Source organism: Oryctolagus cuniculus, chromosome 3, assembly GCF_964237555.1.
Source record: "Oryctolagus cuniculus chromosome 3, mOryCun1.1, whole genome shotgun sequence".
Classification (NCBI taxonomy): domain Eukaryota; kingdom Metazoa; phylum Chordata; class Mammalia; order Lagomorpha; family Leporidae; genus Oryctolagus; species Oryctolagus cuniculus.
In genome coordinates, this window is record NC_091434.1 from 26,050,696 (window position 1) to 26,064,899 (window position 14,204).

A 14,204-nucleotide genomic window follows, 5' to 3' on the forward strand; every position below is an offset into this window, starting at 1 on the left:
TAGAGAGAGAGAGCTTCCATCCCCTGGTTCACATCACCCTCTCCCACCTTAAAATGCCCACCACAACCAGGGCTGGACCAGGCCAAAGCCAGAAGCTAAGAGCTTCATCCAGGTTTCCCGTGTGGGTGCAGGAGCAGAAGAACTTGGGCCACCCTGCACTGCTTTCCCAGCTGCATTAGCAAGGAGCTGGATTAGAAGTGGAACAGCTGGAACCAGAACCACAGCCTATATGGGATGCCAGCATTGCAGGTGGTAGCTTTACACTGTGCTACAGAGCTGGCCCCTTCCTTCTCTTTCTTGAATTCTATGCCAAATTTCTTCACTATTGCCCTAGTGTTTAGGCCTCTGCTACCACAAGAATGGAAAACAGTGTCGTCCATTACAGAAGTAAAAAAATTGAGCCAGTAATATATGTAAAAACATTCATTTGGGGGAAGGTTGCAGGGTGTTTTAATTCATTATCTCATATGTTTCACAAATGTAGGCCTTTGTGGCTACTTTTCATATATGAGAAATCTGAGCATTAAGTGTTTAAGAAATTGTCAAAGGCCAGTGTTTGTAGTTGTAAAGCCTAGCAATTCAATACAAGTTTGACCACAATTTTTTTATTCTAACTACACTTTAGTAATGTCCTATACATTTATGTTTTTAAAAAATACTTAATAGTCATATTTATAGCTTTTAAAATAAATAAAATCTTTTCCTAAATTTTTCCAAATGTTTTGAACATGAAAATATCTTAAAATGCTATCTCAGCAACAAAACTAATATTTGTTTGTGTTAGAAAAATGATTTAAAAATCATGTTGAAGTATCCATGGTTGTCTCTTTACCTGTCCAACTGCTCTGTCTCTTTCCAAGGAGGTCAGCATTTTCTCCTTCAGTAAAATGTGGTGCTTCTCATGTAACACTCGTATCGTTGGTTCATAAGAGGCATAATGCAACTTCAACCTATGAAAAACAAAAGGCCAATTGTATCTGAAAGGATCATTGAGTTGAATCAATGACTTCCATGTACCATATAAACTTTTTTTTCACTTTGAAATAACCATGAATAACTGTAGAAAGTTCAACCCACTAGAAGCAAAAAACAAAGAAATTATTATTTAGTATGCAACTTCACTGCAACCTGGAAAGGGAGCAGAAGTATAAGGCAAAGATCACATCCATCCTTAATAGATCTCCATTTCTTACTAGTACCTTTTACTGTTTTCAAATATCTATCTAGATAATCACTGCTCTTTTCTGAGATTCAAAAAAAAATCAGTTCCTTCAATCAACTCAGTAACAATTTTCAGAAAGGCAAGAACTACAAACAATTGAAAAATTAATCATTCACGTCAAATACACTAAGATAGCTTTGAAAGCAAATTTGAATAAAATTATACTTAAAATATTAAAAATAAAATATTAATATCTCAGAAGAAATAATTCAATATAACAATATTATACCATTATGTTATGTCTTTAAAATTATTTTATGTGAAAATGCCTTCAAAATTTTTTTTGTTTTTCGATTGAAGTATAATTTACATGGGGTAAAATATACAGGTCTTACACTGTTACAGTTCAAAGAATTAAACATCCATAAAGTCCATATTGTTACAAAATAAAGAATATTTCTAATAGACTAAAAGATTCCAGAGTTTCATATACTTGGCATCAGAATAGGCTCTCTTTGGAAGCTGGGCCTTTAGTTCAGCATAATGGTTCTTCTATGTTGGCACTTCATTTTTTTCTGTGAGTAGTCAGTCGCTTTACAGTCATATTTCATTTAACAACAGAGATACAATCTGAGAAAGTACCAATAGGTGATTTCATCATTGTGAGAACATTATAGAGCGTCCTTACACAAACTAAGATGGCTACATCACTAAGCAACATGATCTCAGGGGAATACTATCATACGTGCAGTCTGTTGTTGACTGAAACTTCATTAGGCAGTGCATGACTACACACACACACACACACACACACACACCCTGCAATGTATTTATCAGGTATTCTTGCTGATGAAAATCAGTTGTTCTGGAGCTGGTGCAGTGGCATAGCAGGTAAAGCGCCACCTGAGGTGCTGGCATCCCATGTGGGCACTAGTTCAAGTTACGGATGTTCTGCTTCCGATCCATCTCCCTATTGGTGTGCCTGGGACAGCAGCGGAGGATGGCGCAAAGTTCTTCCACCCCTGCACCCACATGGGAGACCTGGAAGAAGCTACTCACTCCTGGCTTCAGACTTGGCCAGCCCTGGGCATTGTAGCCACTTGAGAAGTGAACCAGTAGATTGAGGCTCGCTCACTCGCTCGCTCGCTCTCTCTCTAGCTCTGCTTTACAAATAAATAAATGAATCTTTAAAAAATAAAGTAAAATAAAAGTATCATTTGTTTCCACTTTTTGGCTATCATAGATAATGCTGCTATGAACATTTTTATACAAGTCATGTAAGCTTTTATATACTATATATAATTTCTTTTAGATAAATACTTAGGCATTAAGTTGACAGGTTGTCATACTGCCACATCAATATATGATAGTCCTGATAACTACCTCCTTACCAACATTTGGGGTCTCAAACCAGCGCCCATATCGGATGCTGGCGCTTCAGGTCAGGGCGTAAATCCGCTGCACCACAGCGCCGGCAAAACATAATTTGTTTTAAAACTTCTCTTCTAGGGAAGGCACTGTGGCATAGTGGGTAAAGCTGCCGCCTGCAATGACGCATCCCTTATGGTCTCTGTTTCGAGTCCCAACTGCTCCACTCCCAGTCCAGCTCTTTGCTATAGCCTGGGAAAGCAGTATAAGACGGCCCAAGTACTTGGGCCCCTGTACCCATGTGGGAGACCTGGAAGAAGCTCCTGGCTCCTGGCTTCGGATTGGCACAGCTCTGGCCGTTGCGGCCATTTGGGGAGTGAGCCAGCAGATGGAAAACCTCTTTCCCCCACCCCCTCTGCCTCTGCCTCTGCCTCTCTAACTCTACCTTTCAAATAAATCAATAAATCTTTAAAAAAAAATTATTTTCTAATATAGGCATTCAAGGCTATCAGTTCACTTTAAGCTACTTTTGTTGCATCCCACCCATTTTGATATGCTGCATTTTTAACCAGTCAGCTCAAAATACAAGTATTTCCTAACTTCCTTCTTTAACTCATAGGTTATTTGAAATAAGGTGATTAATTATCAATTATTTAAGAAACTCCTTTGTTACTGGTTTCTAAATTCATTTGCTTGTGTAGAAAACATTTTTATATGACATTATTCCTTGGAATATATAAAGACTTAACTTATGGCCCAGTATATGATCTACGTCGGTGAACATTGCAAATGCACTTGAAGAGTCTAAAGCAGAACTCTTCCTGATGTCTTTCTGATGAATTGGTCATTTTATTAGTGGCAAATACCCCCTTTTCCTCTGGTTCTCAGGACACCCTTGAGGCTGTCAGTTTCATGGGCATGCCCCTCTTTTCCTAACATTTCATCTGTGGTACAAGCTTTAGTAAAGGCGTCTTCCCCAAAGTACCAGAAGCTCCCCCAACCCAGGAAGTTCCCTCACTCCCCTCCTGCAAGCCAAGCTGAGGGTATGATACGGAAGAGAAGCTACACATCTCAACTGCTGCAACAATTAGTAAGCATGCACTAGCCAACCAGAAGAGTACCACCAGAAACTGAACTCTGCACTACCTGATAGAGATGTCTGCACTGTAAGACCTGGCAAAGAAGTATTTATTGGCCTTAAGCCACTTTCTTGAGGCAATGAATATAACAACCTAGCAAAAACTCCAGCAGATGAAGTAAATTCACTGCAGGGATCGCTCTTAAAAAACCTGAAAAAAAAAGTGACAGCCAGCACTCAGCAAAATGAAATGCTTGAGCTTCTCTAGCCCACAGCAGAGGAAGGATTTAACGTCACTGGAAATATAAACTATTATGATTGCCTCACTACTTCAGTAAAATTACCTGCAACCATATACCTGAGTGACAACAGGGATTTTTTTTTTTCACCTCCAAACACTTTTTTAGCCTAACAAATTTCCAGAATCATTTAAAAATTTATCAGTCAGTTTAATATTCTTTATTCTTTTTTTAATGAATATAATTTCCAAAGTACAGCTTATGGATTACAATGGCTTTCCCCCTCCCCATAACTTCCCTCCCACCCGCAACCCTCCCCTTTCCCTCTCCCTCCCCCCTTCCATTCACATCAAGATTCATTTTCGATTCTCTTTATATACAGAAGATCAGTTTAGCATATATTAAGTAAAGATTTCAATAGTTTGCACCCACATAGTAACACAAAGTGAAAAATACTGTTTGAGTACTAGTTATAGCATTAAATCACAATGTACAGCACATTAAGGACAGAGATCCTACATGAGGAGTAAGTGCACAGTGACTCCTGTTGTTGACTTAACAAATTGACACTCTTGTTTATGGCATCAGTAATCACCCTAGGCTCTTGTCATGAGCTGCCAAGGCTATGGAAGGCTTTTGAGTTCACCGATTCTGATCATATTTAGACAAGGTCGTAGTCAAAGTGGAAGTTCTCTCCTCCCTTCAGAGAAAGGTACCTCCTTCTTTGATGACCTGTTCTTTCCACTGGGATCTCACTCGCAGAGATCTTTCATTTAGGTGGTTTTTTTTTGTTTTTGTTTTTTGTTTTTGTTTTTGTTTTTTTGTTTTTGTTTTTGCCAGAGTGTTTTGGCTTTCCATGCCTGTAATACTCTCATGGGCTTTTCAGTCAGATCTGTGTGCCTTAAGGGCTGATTCTGAGACCAGAGTGCTGTTTAGGACACCTGCCATTCTATGGGTCTGCTGTGTATCTCACTTTCCATGTTGGATCGTTCTCTCCCTTTTTTATTCTATCAGCTAGTATTTGACAACAGGGATATTTTAAGGAGTTGTCAGTGAAATCTAGAAACCCAAAGCAACATTATGACCCCTGTGCTAGAATAGGAGTCTACAAGGGCGAGGAAACAAGGAGAATTCTGGCTTAAACTTGGCATACAGCTTACTTGGTCTGTATATACAGCCAGTGGTCAATCTCAGTGCTCCTGAATGAATTAACTGAATTGATATTTTTGGCAGTTGGAGTATACTAGCAGAATAAGGAAGGCCACTCCTAGCCTCTTCATTTGGGAATCAAAATACAAATACAACAGGCCACTTGATACTGGCCCTTAGGTTCTGTTTATTTTATTAGCCTTTATTCTGTGACACTCTGATTATTTCTTTTCAGCTTTCCTTTTTATGTTTCAGTTTTATTATATTCTATTTTCCTGTCTTCACGTACATTGATTGGTTCATTTGCAATGTCCAATCTAATGCCATTAGTGAATTTTTCATCAAAAGTATTCTGTTTTTTTAATAACCCAGTATAGTTCAGTAAAATTCTGTTTTGCTCCTATAACTCACTGGAATAGTAAGGTCCTAAAATTATTCATCTTTGTATTTCAAACACATAACAGAGTATCTGGCACCCAGGAGATACTCAGTAAATGTTGAATCTATTAACTTTTCTCAAACCTTCTGCTACGGCCAAATTATTAAACACTAATTGAAAACACTTTGATAAATATGCCAATAAATAAGAGCAACTTACCCTTTAAGGTCATTAATTAATTTGTTTTTTTCCTGGACTATTCGCTTGTGATGTATGCGATGAAAGTCACGTTCCTTCTGAGTTTTCAGCAGATCTTCTCTAGCCTTGCTGAAAAAATAATGACAACTTTAAAAATCCCTACTAATTCCTTTCTGAAAAATTAGCCTTCAGTTTACATCCAGTATTGGGCAATTTAAAAAAGAGCTGAAAAACAAACTTTCCAATAAAATCCTCACTGAAGGATCACATCTAACATAAATTATGACTGGAGGTCATAATGTATATGGGGTTAAGGAACGAAGGAGCAAAACTTGTGGTTTCAAAATGTGACTCATTGACATTTCATTTAAGTAAATTAAAATTAAAGGGATGCTGCCAGAGTATTTTCAAGGTATAATCCATCTACTCCAAGGATAATTTGTTGAGTGTGTAAAATTGAAATACATATAAAACAGAATAACAAAATAACCACAAATAAAGGAAAAACTATAGAATTTAAACTTACTAGAATATAAAGTTAAAATGAAATGATTATTTGTTTCTTATAATTGATAAAAGAAATTATATACATTGCAGGAGACAGAATTTATTCTGATAATGCACATGATAAATATTTATCACCAGTGTATCAGATTGTTAGAAATAATTTCTAACTTAATACGCTCTTCAATATCAATGTTATAATCAGAACAAGTCTACAAATAGATATATCTTCTGCAAACATGAACATTTTTTCTAAGCCCAAATTTTAAGAGAAAAAGTAATACGCATACATCATCCATCTCTATAATGTAACTTAGTTTCAAAATAATAATGTAAAATATAATTTATAACGAATGAGTAATTCTGTAACCATCTTGAATAACTGAAAAAGTGCTACTATACTGATACTTTCACATTCTGAAAAATGGACTGAATTAGAGGAGTGTCATAACATTAGAATCATAAAGGAAGAAATCTACTTCTGGTTCACGATATTTCAGAATTCAGATTCATATATAATAAATGCACGCAGGTACATTCCTCTTCAAGCCACATCATAGCAATCATTGAGAAACAGCCTGGGGTGCTTCCATAGACGTTTGGTAAATGAGGTTAGGTTTTCAGGCTCCTAAGGAACCATATGCTGATGAGTGTGACTCCTTGCTATAAATCTGGATTACACGTAGTATATGACAAAAGTTCTCCAATCCACTTTCCAAGTTTCTTTTTCTCTACCCTCTCAATTTTGGGGGATCACCTGCATTGTTCATTTTACTGCCATTTTGTTTTCATCACATGTAAATAAATAATATACAAATAATTCAATAATACCCATGGTCAGCTCCCCCCATCTAACCCTCAGCTTCATTTCATGCAAACAATCTTACAGGGGAAATAAATTGTTTCAAAATTCAGTCTTGAAAAGTCATCTGAGGAATATGCCCATGATAAGATGATGAACACTTTATTCTTCCTACGTTTTAACCCTTTGCATGTGTACGTGCTTGTGATTGTGTGTGTGGGAGGGGGTGATTTCTCTTTTACTAAATGAAGGGAAAACAAGGTTTAAGACATAAATCATAAACTTGAAAAGTGATCATTTTCTCAGCTAAGCAAGCCTTTACTAACCTTTTAGTAATATATCCCATTTCCTATAAGATTCTCAAAGACATAAACTTGAGTTAACATGAGTTTTTAATTCTGACTTTATAACCACAAAAATAACACCAACAGGTACTGTTTTCTTGATAGTGGCTTCTGCCTATTAATGGCTGCAATGACTTTCATGTAAATTAACAGTCTCAACGTTCTCATGTCATGGTCATGAGCATTTCCTCTGTGCACACAGTTACACATCGTTCTCTACTTCCTAAGGAAAAATATTATATGACTACTTTAAAAACCTTCATTTTTATTTTGCTATCCAACTGTTTTCAATATAACATGTCTTTCAAAATTATATTTCTGGTAAATAATAAGCAATGAAATCAAAAGCTGGTGATGCCCATGCTTTCATTGGTTGTATAATTAAAACCCTGTTACAAATCTCTCAACTATTGCATAAACAATATCTCTGAAGTACATTAGGGTACATTTTTAATGCTGTTGTTTGATATTAACACTTTTTCCATATATATTATATATTGAATATATATATTATGTATATTATATATATTCCATATATATGTGTGTATATACATATATATATATACATATATATATATATATGTTTGGACAGGCAGAGTTAGACATGAGAGAGAGAGACAGAGAGAAAGGTCTTCCTTTTTCTGTTGGTTCACCTCCCAAATGGCCGCTACAGCCGGCACACTGTGCCAATCCGAAGCCAGGAGTTAGGTGCTTCCTCCTGGTCTCCCATGCAGGTGCAGGGCCCAAGCACTTGGCCCATCCTCCACTGCCCTCCAGGGCCACAGCAGAGAGCTGGACTGGAAGAGGAGCAACCGGACAGAATGCAGCGCCCCAACCGGGACTAGAACTAGAGGATTAGCCAAGTGAGCTGTGGTGCCAGCCTTTCCATATATATTTAACACCCAACAACGACAGCCCAATTTACCAAAGGAAGCCATGCTTTTATTCCCCTGTTATTATACTTAATTTCTAAAATAATATTGAGAATGATGTTGGATGAAGATTCATGTTTTAGTTTTTTAAATCTATTATTCTATTGCTTTGGCAAAGACGTCTCTTCTGTAAAAAAAAGAAATGATGGCAATTTTCCTTCAAATACTGGCATGCATAGTTTATTTTTAAGTATTACTACAATAGTTTCATATACTCACTCTTAATAAAAACAGTATGAGAGTTAGGGATGGTCTGCATCTTAGTAACAATAAAGTCTATATTCAGAATAAAAATATATGTACATCTTCTGATTTTTACAATGTGGGTAAGATAGATACGTAATCTTTACCATTAAGATCATTTTAAGATTTATCAGGAACAGTCTATTATATTTGTGACAACTCTTTTTGCCATGATTCTGAATTCTCTTGTTATTTGCACAGTTTCACCTACTCCAAAATACTTCATCCCTATGGTTTTTTTTAATAAAATATTTATTTATTTATTTATTTTTTAACTTTTATTTAATGAATATACGTTTCCAAAGTACGAATAATGGATTACTATGGCTTCCCCCCCATACCGTCCCTCCCACCCACAACCCTCCCCTTTCCCACTCCCTCTCCCCTTCCATTCACATCAAGATTCATTTTCGATTATCTTAATATACAGAAGATCAGCTTAGTATACATTAAGTAAGGATTTCAACAGTTTGCTCCCACACAGAAACATAAAGTGAAAAATAATAGATGATTTTTTTTTAATGATGATGAAATCAGATCAGACCTATTGTCATGTTTAATCCCAGTGAGAGTCAAGTTGGGGATTGATAGTTTCTTTTCTTTTCTTTTCTTTTCTTTTTTTTTTTTTTTTTTACAGAGGATCAGTTTAGTATGCATTAAGTAAAGATTTCAACAGTTTGCACCCCCATAGAAACACAAAGTGAAATATATTATTTGAGTACTCGTTATAGCATTAAATCTCAATGCACAGCACATTAAGGACAGAGATCCTACATGAGGAGTAAGTGCACAGTGACTCCTGTTGTTGACTTTACCAATTGACACTCCTGTCTATGGCATCAGTAATCTCCCTATGCTCCAGTCATGAGTTTCCAAGGCTATGGAAGCCCTCTGAGTTCTCCGACTCTGATCTTGTTTAGGTGCTTTTCCTGGTTTCCCATGGGGTGCAGGGCCCAAGCACCTGGGCCATCCTCCACTGCACTCCCTGGCCACAGCAGAGAGCTGGCCTGGAAGAGGGGCAACCGGGACAGAATCCGGCGCCCCGACCGGGACTAGAACCCGGTGTGCCGGCGCCGCTAGGCGGAGGATTAGCCTATTTATTTATTTATTTGAGAGATAGAGTTACAGACAAAGAGGGAGAGACAAAGAAAGGTCTTCCATCCACTGGTTCACTCCCCAAATGGCTGCAATGGCCAGACCTGAGCCAATCAGAAGCCAGAAGCGAGGAGCTTCCTCTAAATCAGGACACTAACGGTACCTCCAGCACTGGATGCTAGTGTTGCAGGTGGATGCTTAGCCTACTACGCCACAGTGCCAGCCCCCGTCCCTATAGTTTTAGCCAGTTATGTATATTGCTAATTAAAATACAAATTATTGGGTTTGAAATATAAATAGGAATTCCTTCTTCTAATTAGGATATAGAAATCTACAAAGACTATCTTGCCCTTACAAAAACCAGAGGAACTACAGAATCATCTTCCTGGAATTCATCAGAAAGTTGAAATGACAAGGCAAACAAATAACATAAAACACATATACAAACTGTGGCCAAGGAGAGCAAAAAGAATGTTATAAATCAGACAAACTCAAGAAGTACTGAGTAAAGTCAAGTGAGGGTAGGCATGGCAGTTTGAAACAGCCCAGTGTAGCAGAAAAAAAGCCAGTCTGAACCCACAAGCTTTTTCCCTCAGACCTCCACTATGTGTTCAGGAGAAAAACGGGAAGCATATCAGTGGACCAGAAAGAGCTCCCTGATTTGACAATATGTAGCATAGGACAAGAGGATGATGGGCGGGGAGGGCACACACCACTGCCTATCTCCTAGGCCCCAGAAGAAAGTGAGACACACAAGACACAGGATAAGACACTTTACAGGTGAGGCAAAAGTAAAAACTCTCTCTCCTTGAGAGATAGCCAAGTTCCAGTCTTGGGCCTAGTATTTCATCTTATCAAGTACAGGAATCCCACTCCTAGACTAGATGCATGAAACTTCCACCAAGACCAACTGCAGATACAAGGCAGAGCTTGGCTGTCACAGCGAGAAGGCAAAAAGAGGCATGAATCCTGAAGAAGCTTTAAACCCCAAGCCTCCAGCACACAAGGCCTGCTTAAGAGCGAAGATGGACCACAAAAAGAGAGAAACTCTCTGCCATCTCCATGAGCCTAGAAAACAGCAAAGAGGAGGAAAGTTTAGCACACTGAATGGAAAATGAGACTGAGATATTTTGTTATGAAAATACAAGAACATCAGCTGAATTCTAACTTACCTAGGGAACAATCCTCTTTTCTATTAGAAGTATGGAGAAAGGCTGTCTATAGAAAAGAAAAGTCATTCTCAATAAGGAACAATAAATCTGTAAAAACACTTTCAGTAAGAATCATGAAAGAGACCTTAGAATTCTGATTTTAAGCCAATATACTATGAGGTCTACAGAATATCCTGAAAGCGTTATCAAAAGACTTAGCTCTAAATTGCGCCAAGTTGAATGAAGTTTAACTCAAAAATAACATCGCTTTAGAACAGTAGATAAAAATCCAGTATTCACCCCCATAAATAATAAGCTAACAGGTCCAGATGCTTTATTAGAGTAATTCTAAAATCATAAGATCATACTCAATACAGAAAATTCTTCATAGCAATGTGACCTTGAGAAGCTATATAATCTCTGTGGATACCAGATTTAGAACCTGCAAAATTGGCATTTAATAGATTTCAAAATGTCTTCAATTAAATATTTTAGCAAAGTGGCTTATATATTGCCCTGCACATTGAGTACTCAGTAAATGCTATTGTAATAGTCATCATCATCATTATCATCACATTACTACTAATATTTAGCACACTACAGAAGACGCAGTGAATTCTTCCAGAAACTAGACTTTTCTTCCTAAAACAGGGGCATGCCACTAAGTACATAAATATCCTCTGATGGACCAACAATACCAGGATGCATGATTATTAGTAATACTGTGCATCCTTTTAAAATAAATCTAAATTTTTATGAACATTCATTTTTAATCTACTAAAAGTTCCTTACTTTCAACAACTTGATGAATTATACAAATGAACTTCCTTATGTGAAATATAAACCTACAAAAGGTTAAAAACAAAAAAACTGGAAAAAATAATGCTGCAATTTCTTAACAAGAACCACAAATGTGTAGCATTGCAGGAACTCATTCTTCTACTATACATTTAGAAACCTATTTGTGCACATCCCAGGAAAGAAAGCATAGGAATTGATTGAAGTATTAGACCTTAAAGTTTTTCTGACCATTAAATTGGTTTTCAAGGACTTGCATTCTGTTTGCACAAATGAAATCTATGCAGTAAGACAATTGAAATTCATTTCATGGTGATGCTTCTCCTGTTACAACCTTCCTGCTGCCCAACTGCTTAATAAAAGGAAAATGAAAGTTTTATCAAAGAATAAAGTTTAAAAAATTGATACAAGCAATTAATATTTTAAACTATATAGTATTCCCTTATCACATTCATAGAGCATCTTTGTGTTTAAAAATATTTTATTTTATTAACACAAAAAGCAAACATAGAGATTATGTTTCAAGTACAATGAAGTAAGAATTACTCGGTGAGATATTACATTTAAATCTGCCCTACAAAACAGAATACACACATGTTTGTATTGTTGAGATGCTGCAATGGTTATAACCTCCCCATTTCAGAAACTAAACATCCAAGTCTACATTCATGAATGTACTATAAATACATAAATATTTTCATAATATTATAAAACTTTTCAACATGGTATGAATGTAACTTAATAGAATACCTACTTTAAAAACACATTTAATGGCCGGCGCCGCAGCTCACTAGGCTAATCCTCCACCTTGTGGCACCGGCACACCGGGTTCTAGTCCCGGTCGGGGCTCCGGATTCTGTCCCGGTTGCCCCTCTTCCAGGCCAGCTCTCTGCTGTGGCCAGGGAGTGCAGTGGAGGATGGCCCGAGTCCTTGGGCCCTGCACCCCATGGGAGGCCAGGATAAGTACCTGGCTCCTACCATCAGATCAGCGCGGTGCGCCGGCCGCAGCGCGTCAGCCACGGTGGCCATTGGAGGGTGAACCAACGGCAAAGGAAGACCTTTCTCTCTGTCTCTCTCTCTCACAGTCCACTCTGCCTGTCAAAAAAAAAAAAAAAAAAAACACATTTAAGTGAAGGACCTAGGTGAGATAATTTTAGTAACTGGGTAGCTTTAATTATTTTGGAACCAAAATTTTCTTATGATTTTGGCAAAATGAAACATTTTCTTGTTTATTTTTACCAATAAAAGTAGACAACCTTTGCCATATACTTTTCTCATATGCAAACTTCACTCAAGGTAATTTCTGATAATAGCAGTTATATAATTATTAATTTTCATCTTTAATTCATTATAAATGAACTCATCCATACCACAAAAAAAAAAAAAATTGGGGTAATTGTTGAATTGCCAAATGGATTTCAAGCATATTGAGGAAACCTTTCATTGCATTCTTAACCAAAAAAGAAAGGAATATACCCATGTCCAGAAAAAGAAAAACTATCTTCTTAATTTAACAAGCAATTACCTAAATACTAAAGCATGAAGTTTTATAGACCTCATTACTATCTTTATTTTCACAGTGTTTGTTTTTGAAAGTCATTAAATTAAATGGTTCTTCACAAAAGCTGGGCACTTTTGTAGAAGTGAATTTTGTAAGTGAAATCAGAGCCCATTAGTAAAGTACCTAAGTTTTCTTCAATATTAACTGCAATTTAACTTTAGCTATTTTATGTCTATTTTTCTGGCAGGAAGTAAAACAAAATAGTTCACTATTTTTAAAATGGGAGTTTTCCACCTTCAAGTTAGTAATTGCAGCTGGTATTGTTTTCTGCCAAATATTCACGGCTTTCAATGAACCCTTTTGGGTCAACATTGTCTTTCCATAATGTAAAAGCCTAGAAAGGAAGATACTATTCTAAATGAGGTAAATTTAGCATAATACCAATTTATTTAAATTTCCAGCATGGAAATAAAATGATACCACTCCAAAAGAATGTCATGAAGGTTAACAAAAATCATAAAAACTTGACTATTTTAGAAATTATTAAAAGCTTAACTACAGAGCTAAATGTAATAGAATACACTCACTTAAACTCATACTAGGTACCAGGCCCAGCAAGATGCTCTGAGGATATACAGAACACAAACACAGCCTTACTGTATAAAGTTCACAACACAGCAATAAAAGTATAGATATTAATTAATTAAATGCAAAAGGTACACATTTCAAGCTCTTTCATAGGTACACATATATTGTATTAAATAAAGACTGAAACTTGTGGAGACATTAATCCTTCTCCCCCCAAAATACACACACCTACCCACACACACATAAGCACACACACACATATATTCCTTCCAAATTAATTCATATATTCAATTCAATATCACTCCTAATCTTTCCCACCTCTTTCCATTGGAGATAAGTCAAAGTGATATGAAACCTATGTGGATACAGACCATCTAGGTTAACCAAACTACCTTGAAAAAGAACAAAAGTAGAAGAGTAACACTAAATCACTTTACATGGTATTGTACATCCTAGCCAAAGAAATAAGGCAAGAGAAAGAAATAAAGGGCATTAAAATTGGAAAGCAGGAGGTCAAATTGTCACTGGTTTCAAATCACACAATCTTGTAAATAGAAAAACCAAATGAAATTACTAAAAAACTATTAGAGTATGTGCCAAACTGTACATCTCCTACCTCATATTTCCCACTCTTATATTTAACAGGGATTACTTTTCAGTTAAATTTAAACAC

At 36.6% G+C, this 14,204-nt stretch overlaps 1 protein-coding gene across 16 annotated transcripts in view; it reads right to left on the bottom strand.

Annotated features, from left to right (window-relative positions):
- SPAG16 (sperm associated antigen 16) overlaps positions 1-14,204 on the bottom strand; it is a 1,190,570-nt gene that overhangs the window by 1,127,471 nt on the left and 48,895 nt on the right. For all 16 annotated transcript variants that reach the window (XR_007920574.2, XR_011387124.1, XR_011387125.1 and 13 more), the window contains exons 6-7: positions 5,595-5,702; positions 833-950 (exon numbers count right to left, since the gene is read on the bottom strand). Coding sequence is in view for 13 of the 16 variants with exons in the window: in XM_051849131.2 (XP_051705091.2) it covers positions 833-950; positions 5,595-5,702 (226 nt within the window). In the remaining 3 variants the exon portion in view is untranslated. The remainder of the gene's footprint in view (positions 1-832; positions 951-5,594; positions 5,703-14,204) is intronic.